The sequence below is a fragment of the Bidens hawaiensis genome, unplaced genomic scaffold, assembly GCF_021521415.1.
Source record: "Bidens hawaiensis isolate Kalapana, Puna unplaced genomic scaffold, B.hawaiensis_p1.1 tig00032904_1, whole genome shotgun sequence".
NCBI lineage: Eukaryota > Viridiplantae > Streptophyta > Magnoliopsida > Asterales > Asteraceae > Bidens > Bidens hawaiensis.
The window spans coordinates 55,313-73,463 of record NW_027495639.1 but is presented as its reverse complement, the minus strand read 5'-3'; the positions used below and the strand labels follow the sequence as shown (position 1 = coordinate 73,463).

At 31.8% G+C, this 18,151-nt stretch overlaps 3 protein-coding genes across 3 annotated transcripts; 1 reads left to right on the top strand and 2 right to left on the bottom strand.

Annotated features, from left to right (window-relative positions):
* Window positions 1-2,702: 2,702 nt before the first annotated feature.
* On the top strand, window positions 2,703-4,129 carry LOC143584301 (putative germin-like protein 2-1). The gene is made up of 2 exons (XM_077066386.1): window positions 2,703-2,975; window positions 3,531-4,129. Exons 1-2 carry the CDS (start codon window positions 2,864-2,866, stop codon window positions 4,064-4,066), a joined length of 648 nt encoding a protein of 215 aa, XP_076922501.1. The 5' UTR covers window positions 2,703-2,863; the 3' UTR covers window positions 4,067-4,129.
* Window positions 4,130-4,932: 803 nt separating this feature from the next.
* Window positions 4,933-11,335, bottom strand: LOC143584300 (pollen-specific protein SF21-like). Its single transcript, XM_077066385.1, has 11 exons — window positions 11,042-11,335; window positions 10,217-10,316; window positions 10,040-10,137; window positions 8,039-8,127; window positions 7,911-7,971; window positions 7,499-7,585; window positions 7,194-7,271; window positions 7,030-7,086; window positions 6,861-6,916; window positions 5,909-6,044; window positions 4,933-5,249 (listed from the first exon to the last, which is right to left on the bottom strand). The coding sequence occupies exons 1-11, from the start codon at window positions 11,120-11,122 to the stop codon at window positions 5,010-5,012; spliced, it is 1,083 nt and encodes a 360-aa protein (XP_076922500.1). The 5' UTR covers window positions 11,123-11,335; the 3' UTR covers window positions 4,933-5,009.
* Window positions 11,336-11,929: 594 nt separating this feature from the next.
* LOC143584299 (protein arginine N-methyltransferase 1.1-like) lies at window positions 11,930-15,743 on the bottom strand. Its single transcript, XM_077066384.1, has 8 exons — window positions 15,489-15,743; window positions 13,946-14,112; window positions 13,794-13,857; window positions 13,557-13,699; window positions 13,392-13,479; window positions 13,185-13,300; window positions 12,920-13,070; window positions 11,930-12,308 (listed from the first exon to the last, which is right to left on the bottom strand). The coding sequence occupies exons 1-8, from the start codon at window positions 15,643-15,645 to the stop codon at window positions 12,103-12,105; spliced, it is 1,092 nt and encodes a 363-aa protein (XP_076922499.1). The 5' UTR covers window positions 15,646-15,743; the 3' UTR covers window positions 11,930-12,102.
* Between the last annotated feature and the right edge of the window lie 2,408 nt (window positions 15,744-18,151).

The window sequence follows — 18,151 nt, the reverse complement described above, 5'->3', positions numbered from 1 at the left end:
AAAACATTTATTTGTGCTACTCCTGAAATTATATTTTCGATCCGCCTCCAACCAAATGTGTGAAATGTAATATGTTAAATTAATAAGGTGAAAATAACTTATTGACGTTATCATTTTATAAAAAGAAGGTATATGCGCTAAAAATATGTTGTTCAAAGTAAAAGTTGGTGAAACTTTACAAACCACTATAAATATATGATGGTTGTTGAATTCAATGGCGAAGTTTGGACGAGTTTGTCGGAGAGGTCGGACTCAAAATGTATTATAAAATTCATAAACTATGGGGGGTGGATCAAATTTTTGGTCCAAAACGGGTAAATTTACACTATGTATACAAAATTTCGGATGAAAAAAGGGGTCAATTTACACTACCGCGCAAAAAACTTCCCCCCGGCCCTAAGAAGCTTCGCCCCTGGTTGAATTGGTGCATTGTCAATTTGTTATCACGGTAAACAAGTGTAAATACAAATTTTGACAAACCCCTTCGTCTCTTCTTTCTACTCTTTGCTATAACCAAGTGATGTAGTGTTTAAGCGTATGCTTGGTAAAACTAGTCGGTGGCTGTTGGCTGGTAGCTGTTAGCCGTAGTCTTTTAGAAATATTTAGGTGTTTGGTAGAGTAGCTGGAACTTTTAATAAAACTAGTTGGGTGCTCGCGCTAATCTGAAACCTATTTTGACATGACCCCTTTCGACTCAAAACCGTACTAACACGAACCAGACTAAATTATCCCTTTTTGCATCGACTCTTTCCGACCCTAATTTGTCTTATACATGACCTGAGCTTGCCTGACTCGACTTGTTGCCGATCCTAACCAGTAATCATAGTCAAATTAAAGAGGTATTTAAAAGTTTGTATTTGATTCAAACTCAATATTATATATATATATATATATATATATATATATATATATATATATATATATATATATATATATATATATAAGTTAAACACGCAAGCTTGTTCGATCGTTCCATCTGTCTTTAGATGATTGCATATCAAACTTTTTTTTTCTAAACGACCAATAAAACGAGCTTATTGCATATCAAACTAGATCTAGCATGTTATTTAAACCAAGATGTGTGCCTTAAACATTGACGTAAGTTTAGATGACAGAGTGTATCTCTCACGTAATGCAATGTATACAAATTTTGTAGCTAGTTGACTATCTTTATTTATCAAAAGGTTAATTTGTATTTTGTTATATCAAGTATATTTTGTTAAAAATATTCATATTTGTCATTAAAATTTTTAATCTAAATACTTCATATAAACAAATTTTCCAATCAAATTGTTAAAATGATGATTAAAAAGTATATATTATTTTGTAAAGAGTATAGATTGTGCTTAAACATTTTGTGTGTATGCTTTAAACATTTATAAATTGTACATGTAAACATATTATTGTTTGTATTGTAGTAAAATAATAATGAAAATAATTAAGACCAATTATAGCACTAATTTGTTTTTGGCCATGTCATTGGAAATTGGATCAATTATGTTGACCTGTTAATACAGTTATTATTTAAACATGAACAAATCAAGTCAATAAGATATCACCATTTAGACCATATCTAAATAACATAGTATAACACAGTAAGTTAGTAACATGATATAATATTATTAAATAACCCATTCAAACACATTGTTGATAGCAACAATATTGTCAGTACGTTGCATCCTTAAATCAATCCGACCAATTCAACTATGTTTGGTTTCATTTCACAAAAAATAATAAAACATGTTATATGAAATCACGTGTGAAAAAGAAGGGTATGTTGACTTTTTTGCAGGACAAATTCATTAATACAAATATTAAACATCAATGTTTTCTTTTTGAGTTTTGACATAATCTCCTAAACTTTCTCTAGTAAAATACTTGAAGAAAATGTAAAGAAAAGGTTTTCTATTTGTTGTTCTTGTTGGTTGTGTCACTTTTACACAATTAGCGATCGATCAATGGTGATAAATCGACAGAAAATTAACAATCGGCTTGCTACACATCTAAGACTATGTTTAGTGTTTTAACTAAAAAGTGAAAATGTACCTGTCACGTAGACATTGAAACCGTCAGTAACTTTATAAATAAAAACATGTAATTGTTTATATGACAACCCCATTACTGTTTTTTTATATATAAAATTGACCTAGGTTTATGCGACATAAAAGAGCCCTTGAGCCCGTTAACACACTAGCGCCATTTGGGGCACAATTCCCATTTTAACACTCCTCTTGTACACAAATAATGGTTTGACTGTGAAACGGTGGGTGAGGTGTCAGTGAGACCGCTATAAGTCATTGGTCGATATTAATTCATACTGACAATACAACCAGTGACATCGCCGACTTTCATTTATGTCGTTTCAAAACAATTTGCGACATTCAGATGGTTACATGAAATCATTCAATTGTTTATTAGTGGCAACCGAAGTTACTTTTCAACTAGGATGAGATTCTAGTTGAGAACTAAAGTGAAAATTAAGAGTGTCATTAGTCACATTATCATAATAGATTATTAGAATCCAAGCTGTCTTGTTTTAAAAAAGAACAAATATTTATTGCTATAAGTGAGATTTTACTGGGTACAGTTGTTCGTTTTAAATATTGATTTAATAATAGACTAATAGTAAAGTTATTGAAGATAATTTAATGAATTTAAAAACATGTCTGCTTATAAAATAATTACCAGACAGCCATAAGATTTAAACTACAAAACACTTTAATATGCTACCTACGTTAAATGACTATTTCAATGATTTACAAGACGGCCATAATTAACGACTAACTCTTACTTCCTTTTATTATATAAGCAACTCAACCTTGCATCATTTAACCATTACATCCACAACAAATTTAACCCATCAATGGCTCGTGTTCTCGGCTCGTTCTTGCTTCTCGTTCTTGTTTCTTCCGTAGCCTTAGCAACGGACCCTAGTCCGCTTCAAGACTTCTGTGTTGCAGACCCGTACTCCAAAGGTATGATAATCGTTTTCTAATTTTGTATTTCTAGTTTGTTTGTTTGGATTTTGATTAGAGGCGACGGTTTTTACACATTTAGTTATTAAGGGTACACATTTAGTTATTAAGGGTACGTGTAACATATCAAGACCGCTCATGAGCTGCTCGAGAACCTTTTTTTAAGTTTGAAACAAACTTGATCAATTTGGGCTTGAGCCTAAGTTAAAGTGTATTTAATAAAGGAGCTCGAGCCTAACTAAACCACCTGACTTTCACGTAAAGCTTAAATGAGCTCAAGAGTTTAAACGAGCTTATTATTTGTACAAGCATATAATGATTTTTTTATTTTATATAGTATATATTTTGATAACGTGTATGTAAAAGCATTTTAGATAAAAAAAAGGTATCTTAAAAGTCTGAAATTTAAAATTATTAAAAAATTGTATAATTTTTTTTTAATAATATTTATGTTGTTTTGTAAACTTATTACATTAAAAAGTTAAATGTGTTTATTACACTAATTAATCCGCTATGTAGAGTTACTTAATCAGCCCATTTCGTGTTTTATGGCAGTTTTGGTGAACGGGTTTGCTTGCAAGGACCCGAGTTTGGTCCAAGCCAACGACTTCTACTTTGATGGGCTACGTATGAGGGGAAACACGTCGAATCCAGTTGGGTCCAAGGTGAGCACAGTTTTCGTGCATGAGTTGCCAGGACTCAACACTTTAGGAATCGCAATGGCTCGTGTGGACTATGACCCATGGGGGCTCAACCCGCCTCATTATCATCCACGGGCCACTGAGCTCTTCACCGTCTTGGAAGGCACTATTGAGGTTGGATTTGTCACATCAAACCCTGAAAACCGTTTCATCACTAAAATCTTGCACGAGGGTGACGTTTTTGTTTTTCCAATGAAACTCGTGCATTTTCAAAGAAACCTTGGAAATACAAATGCACGTGCGGTTTCGACTTTAAGCAGTCAGGACCCTGGTATTGTCACAATTGCAAATACAGTTTTTGGTTCGAAACCTGATATATCTATTGATATTCTTGCCAAAGCCTTTCAAAGCAGTAACGATGTAATTGAGAATTTACAGTCTAAGTTTTAGACCGGTCGAAGACACGAAAGAGCTACTAGCACAAAATCTAAAGTGAAAATCATAACGCTACTGTATAACACTTGTATATTTCTTTTATAATTCCTTAGCAAAAAATCAATATTTTTTTTTTTTTTTTGTGATTTTATTTGTTATTGTTTTATTTAGTTACAAGGTTAATTTCATATGTATCTCTTTAGAACCTTTTGATTTCGTATATCATTCCAATAGAGAAAATTATAATTTTTGTTCTTTAAAATTAGCTACATTATTGAATGGGTCCTTTTTGAAAATGACTTTCACTCTTTATCCTTTATTTACATGTTTCTCTCGAATTTTGTTATTTACAGTAACTGACGTTAAGTTTTTCAGTTAAATCACCTCATGTGCAACACACTATCTAGTTTGAGGATATTAATACTAAACAGCTTTAAGTAAACTTATTGCTTTAAACATGATTTTTTAAATGGCTTTCTGTCTTTCTCCCACTACATGTGACTATCTTTCACTCATCACGTACAAATGCTTGTACGGATTTCGTAGTCCACTACTTAAAATTGCGGTTATAACGTACATGGAAAGGCAAGATTTATAATTTCATTTTTACAGAATACAAAGAAAAATATTTATAGAAAAAACTACAAATAAATTAATGGTAATCACTCAAAGATTATATATCCTTTCCCTTGGTATGCATTGGCGAAGCATATGTCGGGACCCGGGGTGCCCCGGACATCCCCATTCTTTTCTCAACAGTGAAAATTTATGGATTTTCGTTCGAAAATTTTTTATACGCGGTATAAATTTACCCGTTTTCATCTGAAAACTTTGAGCCCGGCCACCCGTATTTATGAAATTTTTATACATATTAAGTCTAGCCATCCTTGTGTTTTCATTCAAGCTTCGCCATTGTTGGTATGTATATGTCTTCCCTTCCATAGGAAGAAAGCCTTTGCTAGCTCTTGTTGGCACGCGGTTTGGGAGAAGATACCCGTGTTTTAATCGGTCTAAGCCTCAGGCCCATTCGTTTTGGGTAAAGAAGCCCGGGATCGACACAACACAGCTCAAGTGGGCTTCGTGGGCTATCATTAAACTGGCATGGTCTATACAATCCGAATCTCTTTAGAAAATATTCGAGAGGGATCAACATTGTATGAGGTTGTTCTTCCGGCACCATTGATCCACATGGATGTACCTGCATCACGGTTCGGTTCGGTCAGTTGAATAATATTTTAGTTGGTTTTACTTTTACCTGTTTGCCGTTTTGACGGTCTGAACTGATTTTTTTCAATATATTTAATTTCTAAAAAGAAAAAAAACGGTTCATGAATATGATATATATACATAACCAAGGTCGGGTCTCAAGGAGGGCAGGGTGGTCGACTGAAACAGGCCCAGCAGCCCACTAGGCCCGAAATTTAATATATATATATATATATATTTATGAAAAAAAATTCATTTTTAATGTTTTAATCTAATTACTCAACTCATTTAGTCATTTAAACCTATTTTTATAAACACAAACTTTTTGCACAAAGCAAATCATAACCAACTAAGCACATTTAAAAATTTAATTGTTTAAACCCAACAAAAAAACCATTTTACTTAAGGCCCAAAAATTTTGTCGCCTTCGGCTTTTTTTTTTTTTTTTACGATTCTCAGAGATGGCCATGTACATAACTACAAATTCAAAAATAAAAAGTGATAACAAATGTCAAATAGTCAGTACAGTTTACACGGCTTGTTCCATATTTCAAACCAGACTGAACCGAAAGCGTTTGAATCTCAAACCGGCAAATAAGGATATATATATATATATAACTTATAATAGTCTATTTCACTAGATAAACATACCTCAACCAAATGGAAACACTTTTTACCCAATATTGTTTTCATATGTAGAGCTTCATCAAGAAATGGAGACTTGTCACCAACAAAAATAATAGTTTTGCATTCTAGGCTCTCTAAATCTTTTGTGATGTCATGTCTCCTACTCATAACAATAAATAAAAGATATTAACAAAAATGTAAAATAGAGTTATAAATAGAGGTGATAAAATGACTGAGTCAAATGAGCTATTCGAGATTAGCTCGTTAAAAAGGTCGATCGAGCCGAGCTTAACTGAGCCCGAACTCGAGCCTAAAAGTAAGCTCGCTTAATAAACGAGCCTGAGCCCGAGCTTCACTTATCAAGCTCGAGCTGGCTCACAAGCCTAAATGAAGCTGCAATTTATATAATTTTTTAAAATATATATTCAATAATTATTAAATAGTATATATAATATTATGAAAAAATAAATAAAAATAATTAAATAACATATATTATATTATACATAAAATTATAACTGAAAAAAATATATAAAAATAACTATACATATATAAAAAAATAATTATACATATATAAAAAATAATTAATAAATAGTAACCGAGGCGAGCTCAAGCTTGAAAATCTACTCACGAGCCGAGCTCGAGCTTTGAAAATAGAGCTAAAAACGAGCTGAGCTCGAGCTCCGTGTAAGTTAAATGAGCTGAGCTCAAGCCTAGTTGAGCTTGGGCACGGCTCGGCTTGTTTGCACCACCCGAAATTCTTTTATCAAAAAAATATTATTATTATTATTATTATTATTATTATTATTAATTTACGTGTTAATGACTTAAAAGATATATATTATTACAATAATAGTATATTATTTCAAATAAAGCGATTTGGCATGTTGTATGTATTAAAAACAATACACTTTGAATGACTTTCGACCTGTTTGACTCATTACAGATAAAACATAAGTAAATGGGTCATAACTGTCACCTGTCAAGTGCTTGAAGATAACGCATCACGTTGATGCTATCTCTCTCGTCCAATAACTATAAGAAAAAAATCAAAGCATTAAGGTAATTACATATTTACCCATTCACTTATCACTACTTATTAAAGCTAAGCTAGTTATCCAAGGGCGATTAGGTAATTTCACACTAACCTTCTTGCATGCTCGAACCATTTCCGATTCAGGGACTTGTAGATCACCGCATACTCCCTGATTTAAAGCGTAAAAATTTTATGATCAAAGTTATATAGTGATGGTGTGTGGGCCCGGCCCGTTAGAGAGAAAGTATCATAAAAGTAAGAAGTTGGAATATATACCTTACTGAAATATCTGTAAATCAATAACTCCTTTATTAAGTCACACATACCGCAATAATAAAGCAATTTCGACATGATCTACAAACAAAAACGTTGGTTAGAAAAATGTAAATTTAACTGAACATCTGATTTTTTCAAACCACAATCATCACTTTAAAAAATGTGTGCGAAAGATTGACGGGTCGAGGTAAAAAAGGTAAATTTGTAGTCATTTAGTAAATTTATTTAAAATAATAATGTGTTAAAACTGATTATGAAATTTATTTATATTATTACTTAATGAAACAATAATGAAAAACACTAACTTTATTGTAAATCCATTCATTCCAAGTAGCTGCTCTGCATATAGGAGAAACAAGTATCAAACCAGTCACTCTTTCACTATATTTTATCTGCAAAAAATAAAAATATAAAATAATAATAATAATAATAATAATAATAATAATAATAATAATAATAATAATAATAATAATAATAATCAGTCAAATATGATCAAGCAAATCACTCCAAAAACATCACTTTTAGACACATAAGATTACCAAAACTATATAATAATAATAATAATAATAATAATAATAATAATAATAATAATAATAATAATAATAATAATAATAATAATAATAATAATCTAACTTTTCGAGAAAACAAATGATTTAGAAGGTTTTATGCACTAATAATCAAAATCGACCCACTCAAAAATTTATAAGTAAATAATACCGAAAATAATGTGAGGATGTAGGCGCCCGCCATTGCACCCATGCACATGACTGAACCAAGCCTGAAAAACATACCATCACATAAGTTTATTGTGTAACAGTTGACCAATATTTAATGTTTATTATTACCTAAAATGATTAAGAATCACAAGAATTTGATCACAAAGATCAACAACAGAAGGCGCAGGCTCATCTATAGACAATGTTGCAGCTCCTATCTGCAAAAAGTTTTGTGTAAATCCCACAAGAAAATTTTATATTGATAATATAAATAAGTGGCCCGTTTACTTATGGTTTATACTGAACGGGCTAAACGGGTCTAGTCAAAAAGTTAATGGGTTAAACGGGTAAAAACGGTTAATAGTGTATTTTGAGTTTTGACTATCTACAATGCATACAACCTCCTAACTCGCTTTATGCAAAAATGATCTTTTAATATTATGACAGTATAGTTTTTTGTGATTATATTTAGCACGTGTATTTGTTAAGTATAAAACGCCAGGCAAAGAAGCGTTCCTCCCCGACCCTTTTGACCCTTTCAAAGCTTCGGTTCTTCATGTACTGAAAAAACCGAACCCGTAAACACCGGAAAAAAGCGACTTTAGTTATTTAATTTATGGGTTATAATTTTTATTTTGAATGTTAAGTAAATTATAAAAAATTAACAAATGATGTAGAAAAAAAAGTTAAGCCCAAATATGTAATAATAAATTAATCATTAATCAACAAATAAATTTAGGCCTAAGTTTCAGGCTCAAATGAAAAATAAAAAATTAATCTATAATATATATAAACGAAGACATAAAAATCCTACGTGTCGCGATGTGGTCGCTCCCCCTTTTTTTGGAGTCACTAGATTTGCTTGAATTTTAAATGGAGGCTTCTCATGCATTTGACCCGAATTCATAGGTATGGATCTTACCAAACCCAGATATTCCTTAAACGGGTTATAACATCTCATTAAATTAAAAATTATTCTCACCAAATTATTGATGTAAAAATCTTATAAAATAGAATATAATAAAAATTAATATCTTATTTATTTATAAAAAAGATATATATATATATATATATTATTTAAACTAAAAAACCAATTTATAAACGAAGATATAAAAATCCTACGTCTCTATAATATATATAAACGAAGACATAAAAATCCTACGTGTCGCGATGTGGTCGCTCCCCCTTTTTTTGGAGTCACTAGATTTGCTTGATTTTTAAATGGAGGCTTCTCATGCATTTGACCCGAATTCATAGGTATGGATCTTACCAAACCCAGATATTCCTTAAACGGGTTATAACATTTCATTAAATTAAAAATTATTCTCACCAAATTATTGATGTAAAAATCCTATAAAATAGAATATAATAAAAATTAATATCTTATTTATTTTAAAAAAATATATATATATTATTTAAACTAAAAAACCAATTTGATTGTAAAAAAAATAAATGGGTCTTGGGTCTCATCAAACCATAAGTATATTATTAACTTTCATAAATATTATTAATAATTAAAAAACCAATTTTATAGTAAAAAAAATAAACGGGTCTTGGGTCTCATCAAAACCATATAGCTTTTAAACCGGGTTATAACATCTCATTTATTTGTGAAACAATTTATTATCAAACCATAAGTATATTATTAACTTTCATACAGTAAAAATAAATATAAATTCATAAAATAAATAAATAAATATTAGAACAAACAATATAAAACAATCCCCCGTAATACGGGGGATAAAAACTAGTTATTAATAAACATAAAACTTCGGCCCAAATAAGTTAATCATTAATTAACAAAAAAAAAAGTTAGGCCCAAAGTTTCATGCCCAAATGTGTAATAATCAATTAATAATTAATTAACATAAAAACTTTTAGGCCCAAGGTTCGGGCCCAAATGCATTATTTTGGGCCACTTTTTTTCCTAAAAATTTCAAGCCCAAATGGCAAAACCGAACCGAATTCATTATAAAAACTGAAAACAGCAAACGGTTTTCGACAAACCCCAAAACCAAATTTTCGGTTTCTGGTTCTGTTCGAGCCCAAAACCGACCCCTACTTTTGACCCGTATCAGAAGGTATTTGGTGCTTCATGGTCTGAAACAAAAAGTCAAAACACTAACAAACCTCATGACCAGGTGGAGTAATGTGATAAATGCAGAAGTTGTGGAGTAACAAGGAAGCCGATTCGGGCGAGACAAAGAGTCCTTCAAAACAAGACTTGTCTGCAAACACAAAAACACGAATTAAAAACCGACATTGTTTTAAAAGAAAAAAGATTTAGAATTTATAGTTGATCGTTACGTGTTAGGCCTATATCAGGATAAGTAATCAATGGTGGCTTTTTTTGATCTCCATACACAGTAACAGACACAGAACCGCAGCCAGTCTGAATGATATGTTCCTGCATTAACATTCAAACACAAAAAAAATATAATGAAATTTATGTGGAACATCAAAATCCACGCGGGACAAACAACTGTATTGTATATGTCCAACTACGCTGTTATGCATAACAACGTAACGTAATATTCACTTTCTAAACAAACCTATTGTCCAATTACACATGCATAGATCTAGTGCTGTGAATATTCGACACAACACAAAAACCTGTCCAATTCGTGGGTTTGTGTCAGTTTTGGGTCGAACTCATTTAAAATATTCACTTTATTTACTTCTTATTATATTTGTCTAAATTGTGTTTCTTTTGCCAAAATTTAAAACTTTAAAAGAAAATTAACATAATATTTTAAAATAAAATGTAAGTTTTTATATAAAGTTGTATTTTATTATTGTGAAATGTAAATTTTAAGTACTAATATATGAAAACAATTAAAAAAAAACTTTACGGTCAAACAAAACGAGTTCATCTCAACCCGCAAATATGCAGGTCATGATTGGGTTCACGTATCTGTCATGATTTTCGGGTACGGGCCAAAATTTCAGGTTAGTGTCAGAATTTGGTGCCATATGTGTAATATAATCTCATGTATGAATAATAAATGTATAAAAATTTAAATCAATTTGTATAAAAATATACAGAATTTGGTCGTGTCAAAAACATCAACCAGAACACGACACGTTCAAATGCGTTGACATGTAATTAGCAAGTTGTAAACGTGTGTTAACCTTGCCGCCAAAATGGAGCGTTGGCAAATCAGCGGCAATAGAATGAACGGAATCAGCCATGGCCGCGGCTTCCGTGTCCATCCGACAAAACCTAACAAATCCTTATAAACTTTTTTTTTAATATTATTACTCTCCACAATCGGTGGTCTTGTTTTCTCTCTCTCCAATTCTTATAAGTCGTCACTATTTGTGGCATATAAGTAGCGGTTTTTCCTCCTATTTCCATTTTTTCTCTCCATCAATTTGTCTGATATTAATAGTCTAGCCGTTCATGTTTTTCAAATTTATTTTTGCCTCTTTGTAGTAAAAAGAAAATAAAAAAAAAAAGAAAAAATAAATAACATTAAGTTATACTTAGCCTGTGATTTAGCCTTCATACATCATACGGCTCTCTTGGCTATTAAAATGGTTCGTATAACCAGTTTTCGTCTTGCCATACGGCTCATACATACGAGCCATATGACACGTCAGCGTTGTCTAGATACTACGTCGCAAAAGGAGTATAAACAAGCTGAGCTCGACTAGGCTCGAACTCAGCTTATTTTAACTTGAGAACTCAAGCACAGGTCATGAGTTTTTTTTTTCAAGCTCAGGCTAAGCTCGTTATTTTTGTATTAATTTATATATGTTTTTTTATTGTTTTTATATATTTTAAAAAATATCCTAAACAAGCCTAAGCTTGGCTCAAACGAACCAAAGCCCCAATCATTTATCAACGCGTTATCATCCCATTGGTTGTAAGTGATATATACAAATAGCTTAAACTAAATTGATCATAAATAAACATATTAATAATATTAATAACAAGCTTAGCTCATAAGTCATTTAGCTCAAACTCAAGTCAAGCTTTTAACGAAACAAGTGTAACTCGGCTCGCCAACACGCCTAAAAAAATCATTTAAACCCAATAAAAATGTCATAAAATCATGAATAAAAATAACCAGTTTAGGATACAAAACTTAATGCATAAACCGGGATGTTGCAATCAACTTGCAAAACGACCCCAACTCCCAGTGATTCCCCGACAAAATCAAAACGCGTTACCAAACTCGTTTTTTGCATTAACGCATTTTGTATTCTTGGATTCTCGAGACATTGCAACGACGCCCGTTTAACGAGTATTTGAGAGTGATGTCAACGTCTCGAGGGTTTTTCTTGTTCTGTGTCACGGTCATGGTTCCAACCACGAACTCGCCTTGGCATATGGTTAACACGTCTTCAAGATATAGCACTGTTTGTTTCCAATGTGTACTCTTTGACCTTGGTCCTAGGTTATGAAAAACAATGCAACAAGATTAGGGTTTGACTTTTGCGTTACAAGAAATTTTGAAACTTTAGCCGGTTGTTGGTTTGGTTACATAAGATCTTAAACGGGTTGAAAGTAAAGATGTCAATCATGTCAGGTTGGTGGGTTGAGTTGTTCAACCTGAACATGACCCATATTTTATTCTTGCCAAAAAACATCAACCCAATCTCGCACGACACATTTAACCTGCTTATCTAAGCGTGTCAAGCAAGTTGGCGGATTATAGTCAAGTTGTCAACTTGTTAATCGGGTTGGTGGGTTGTAGAAATTGATTTAAACGGGTATACAGGTCAACCCAAAAACCACCCATTTAGTAAAGTAGGTCAGCTTGAACACAACTCATTTTATAAAAGCGTTTGATTTGGCCAACAAAACTTGATTAATTTCATGTCTGCGTCAGAAATTGCCACCTTAAAAGTCATCTGAAACGTATTTTCACTGTACCTTCGAATTGTTTTATTTGAAAACTTATATTAATATTTTAATAACTGTTTCTTCAGTCAACCCAACCTGACCTGTTATGACCAAAAACCCAACACAAACATTTAGAAAATATAAAGAAAATAACTAACCTGTAGAGAAGCCTGTCATTTTGTGGCACACGCTAAAAGAGACATCAAAGTAAGCTACAAGAGCGTGAATGTAATCATCACGTTCAGCCACGAGCTTGAACGGGGCTGTAAATGATGCATCCCCAGACGTCATCTTGGAGATATTCATGTTCTGTATGATTTCAAGCATGACAAGTTAGACAGGTTTACTTACAAAAAAGTTGATTTGGCAAATGTTTAAATCCCAACAAGTGAAATCAGTTAAATATGTTGAGATATATCTCACCTTAAGTAACTGACTATTTGTAACAATCTGATTCTGGTCAACTGTGTCAACAAGAGGTTCCATCATAGACTGCTTCCTGATGCAGCTCATGTCAAAGCCGCACACGTTTTTCCAAACTGCGGACATAACAAACAAAAGTCAATAAAGTCAAACCCGTATATTTGTCAGTCAACATAATGTTAACTTATGTCAAAGGTAGCTGCATACATTCAATCTTGTCCTCTTTGTATTCGGAATCCTCAATTGCTGTTAAATGGAGTGATGCATTATCAGGTAACACAATACCATTGTTAACCTATAAAGATCAAATGAAAGATATAAAACAAAACAAAATCAACAAATTAAGAACCGAAGAGAATAAGTGAAACTTACCAGCCACTTGTCACGAGCATACAAAACTGTGTTTAACATGTTCTCATATAATAGAAAATAGCCCATCCATTCTGAAATAATAATATCCACTTGTAGAACCGGGAGGTCGATTTCTTCAACTTTTCCCTTCAAAACAGTTATAACTGTGACAATAAGACAGAAATCGAAGAATTAGTTGACTAGTTAATCAAACATTTAAAAAAAATGTAAGAACTTGAAATTAGAAGATGTTAATACCATCTGAAAAACCGTTTGCTTTAACAATCTCTTTTGCCATGTCAGCCATCTGTGAGCACTCAATCTGCAAACAAACACACAGTAAAAAAATATCAGTGTTTAGCATTTGAGTTTTAATATGAATCATGTGAAAGAAACAAAAAGATACATACAGCATAAACGTGTTTTGCACCGGCTTTAGCACAGAAGAGGGATAATATTCCTGTACCAGCACCAACATCAAGAACAATCTTGTCTTTGAATAAAAACTTGTTCTTGTAGATAACATTTTGATAAGTCTTGGTTCTCACCACATCCTTCAGCATTTCCTCATGAATACCTGCAACCATAAAAACAAAAACATAAAAACGTCAGATGATATTATAGGATCAAATGAACAAAACATAAAGAAAATATCTATAAACAGTTAAATAGAAAAAAATACTGGAAACTAATTGCTGATACAATTAAGCCACTCATCAAAATGGACTATTGCTTTTTTAAAAAAAATTAATTAACATAACACGCTTATAAACTATAGCAATATAAACTACGTCTACCAAAATATCATTTGTATTCATAAACTACCAAAAGAACACAGCTGATAAAATGTATGATTTCCTTTCATTTTTACATGAATAAAACATAAAGGGGGTGGCGGGTCGTGCACAATAACTTATCGACGCCAAAGAGCTATAACTTTGTTTTCAGTAGGATCGGGTTTGCCATTCAAAAGGGGATGGCGGCACAGCTTGTTGCCAGCGTACCCGCCTCTCTGTTGTAATTGGATCATTTTGTTCAATATAAACTATACATTATTTCTATTAAAAAAAACATAAAGCAGCAGTTGTTAGCTCATCAACTGATTTCAAAGCCTAAAGAACTGAATCAACTGTATGAATTCCTTTTATTTTATATGAACAAACATAAGACAACAATTTTTAGCTAACTCAATCAGCATAACTCGTTATCAATTGATTTCAAACCCTAAGAAAATGACACAACTGAGATATTTTACAATTTTTTTTCACTTTAACATAAACACAATAATCATTAGCTCCTTTAATCAGCATAACTCGTTTATTAATTGATTTCAAACCCTAAAAACTAACACAGCCGAGATATTTTGTAATTTCCTTCCATTTTAATACAAAAAAACAACAACTTTTAGCTGCTTCAATCAGCATAACTCATTCATCAACAAACTTTACCCCTAAGAAACCGACACAACTAAAACTATTGAAAAATTCCCTGTCATATAAACATGAAAAATAATAAAACTAAGGGTGCAAACGAGCCGGCAATTTGAGCTCTGTTTCTAAAGCTCGAGCTCGGCTCAATATACGTTCTCTCAAGCTCAAACTAAGCTTGTGCTCTACTCGTTTATTATTTATTAATTAATTTATAAACATTTTTAACCATTTTCTTAATACCTTTATAAGAAAAATTTTTATATATAAAACAATAAATAATATTTAGTCCTTTTCTCATAACTTTATATATGATACATACTATTATATAAACACATATTTAACAAACTAAACAAAAAAATATTATAATAATAAAAAATAGCAACTTTAATCAACATAACTCAACCAACTGTAACATTATACACTTTCAATTAACATTAACAGTCACATAACAACATACAGAGTAACATAAAACAGTTAATTAAATTAAATTAAATTAAATTAAATAAGTAATAATTAATTATACCAAAATGAGAGTATGAATCGAAGTAATAATCAGCACTGGTCTTATCACCACCGAGTATTAACGAATCATCCGCCGCCACGTCAGCGGCTTCTTTGATTGTTTCATCTGCGTCTTGGAACTGTGAGTAATTGGAGTTGTGAGTGTGCTTTGGATTCATATTATTATTATTATTAATTAGGGTTTTGGAATAATAAGAAGAAGAAGAAGAAGAAGATACAGCGGAGGAGAAGATATTATAATTAGGGGTTTAGGGTTTAGAGAACACACAGTTATTATAATAATAAAATAAAACGAAGGAAAATATCTTTTGTAGGGCTCTAAAGTTATTTCCAATTACGGGTGCGTGCGGTTCGGGTTTTATCATCATTGGGTGAGTTTTTTTCTGAAACTAACTTGGAGACGCTTATGGGCAAGTCTTTGTTTGTTGGTCGTTCAAAGAAAAAAAAGGGTTTGTCACTCGATGGGAAGTTCATTTATGTTCGTTTGTATAATAAATGAACATACATGAATGATGCCTCATTCGTTCAATAGTGTTCGTAAATGTTTGGTAATATGTGAGTTTATGTCCGTCTGGTTACATCTATTTACATGCGTCGGTTTTTTATTTAAATAAAAGGGGAGCCACGAAATTATAATAAAAGGAAAATTACTGATCACATCTTTCATACTATTTTTTTTTTCATTCGATACTAGTAAAAAATTTACTTCATTTAAGTTTTTATTTATTTATTTTAAACGGATGTTTTAAGGCTTTTAATAAGAAATAGTATATAAGTTGATTGATATAAATCTTTTCTTACTTTGAAATGATGTTTTTAAATTTTTGTAGGAATAATAAAATAATTCTAGTCGATTGATTCTTGAGTTTTAGAGATTAAATTTTTTTTTGGGGGATATGTGAAAAGATATAAATGTGACATTTGTTGACTTTCTCTACTTTAGCTTGTTAGGCTATGTGTAGTGGAGGCGCTATAAAATGGGGTGTTTTGCGTCATGTGACGCCCAGTCAGTAAATGGTAGGTTTTTGTTTTTGGGGTGTAATGGTGTTGTGGCCCAATATATATATATATGTAATGGTTCAAATAAAAATAAAGAGTTTCCTAAAAATGATAAGAACCAATAGATTTTTGACATGTGGCACTACAACCTATGGTGAAAGAACAATTATAGGAAACTATGTCGGTTATAGTGGTGAAAGAGTAATTATAGGAAACTATGACCGTTATTGGTAATTTTAAATTTCAACCATTGATTAACATGATTTAATGGTTGTGATTTATTCCTAGTCTTCCTAGAAAACTACTTATTTTTAGGATAACCCTCCACTATATATATATATATATATAACACAAACAATATAAAAATAATAAAAAGAAAGGGGAAGAACGGCGATAAATAGACCACCCCCCCTTATCGCCCACAAATCGCCGAGGGGGGGTGTTGTCGCCCATCATCGCCGGATTTCGCCTAAAGAAGGCGCCCACTACGGGTGACCTTATATACATGTCAACTTTTTCGCCATTTTTTATCGTCGGTAATTTTTAAACATGTGAACGTTCCTTTTTAACATAATATAATAAATATATACAGATAATGAAATAAAAGTTGTAAGAGATAAATCTAGGAAAGAGGTTTCTTTTTTAAATAATATAATAAATAATAATAAATATATACAGATAATGAAATAAAAGCTGCAATAGATAAATCTAGGAAAGTGGTCCAAAACGGCCCTAAACTTTACTGATAAAAAAGTTTGTCACCCCTCAAAAGCGGACTCATTATTAGTTCTACCCTTTTCCAAAGAAGATATTAGAGAAGCAGTTTTTGGGTGACCAAACACAGGACCAGATGATTTTAATTTCCGTTTTATAAAAGGGTTTTCGGATTTGTTTGAGGGTGACTTTTACAACATTTTGACACACTTCTATTATAAAGGGGAATTAAGCAGGGGTGTGGTTCATCCTTCATCATTGTTTCGAAAGTAAAAGACCACGTCCGATCAACCTGACTGGGTTATGGCAAATAGAATAAAGAGGGTGATTGGTTATTGGGTCAGTTAGTAAGGTGATCTCAAAGGTTTTGGCAAATAGAATAAAGAAGGTGATTTCGATAGTTATTTCAGACACTCAATATGCGTTCGTAAAATGCAAAGTAATTTTGGATAGAAAAATAGTAAATTATTATGTTCCAAAAAAAGTAAAATTATTATGAAAAGATAGTGTGTAACTAGGAGCGTAATATCTTTAGCTAAATGGTTGGTGGGGGTGGGGGTTGTTGGGTTTGGGGTGTTTTGTTGGTTGGGCTTTTCAATAAAGCTGTGATTATGGTTATGAGTTTATAATTACTTTTAGATTTACATTTTTCTATAATTCCGGTTATAAAACTAGAGTTATTCAATTTAAATTCATCATCTACAAGTGAAGGAAAAATGAAAGCTTGTTATATTATTCATTAAACACATGGTGCTACATACAACCATACACATCACAAACATGGGGGAGTAAAAAAAACTATAAAAATACTAATTTCTATTCCTAAACATGCACTTCCTCAAATGAACACTTCCTTTACAATTGGTACTCTTCATTATACAACTAACATATGAACATTATACAACTAGTAGATGAAGCATCTAACTTGATCCGCACTGCAGCCTTTATGTT

Bases quoted from the DNA above. Each gene is read 5' to 3' on its own strand.
- LOC143584301 (XM_077066386.1), top strand. From the start codon at position 2,864: ATGGCTCGTGTTCTCGGCTCGTTCTTGCTTCTCGTTCTTGTTTCTTCC. The intron at 2,976-3,530 runs GTATGATAATCG...GTTTTATGGCAG, and splicing joins TGCAGACCCGTACTCCAAAG to TTTTGGTGAACGGGTTTGCT.
- LOC143584300 (XM_077066385.1), bottom strand. From the start codon at position 11,122: ATGGACACGGAAGCCGCGGCCATGGCTGATTCCGTTCATTCTATTGCC. The intron at 7,087-7,193 runs GTATATATTCCA...GCTTTAAATCAG, and splicing joins TTTACAGATATTTCAGTAAG to GGAGTATGCGGTGATCTACA. The intron at 6,045-6,860 runs GTGACAGTTATG...TGTTATGAGTAG, and splicing joins TATCTTCAAGCACTTGACAG to GAGACATGACATCACAAAAG.
- LOC143584299 (XM_077066384.1), bottom strand. From the start codon at position 15,645: ATGAATCCAAAGCACACTCACAACTCCAATTACTCACAGTTCCAAGAC. The intron at 13,700-13,793 runs GTATTAACATCT...TTATTGTCACAG, and splicing joins AGCAAACGGTTTTTCAGATG to TTATAACTGTTTTGAAGGGA. The intron at 13,301-13,391 runs GTATGCAGCTAC...TTATGTCCGCAG, and splicing joins CAAAGAGGACAAGATTGAAT to TTTGGAAAAACGTGTGCGGC.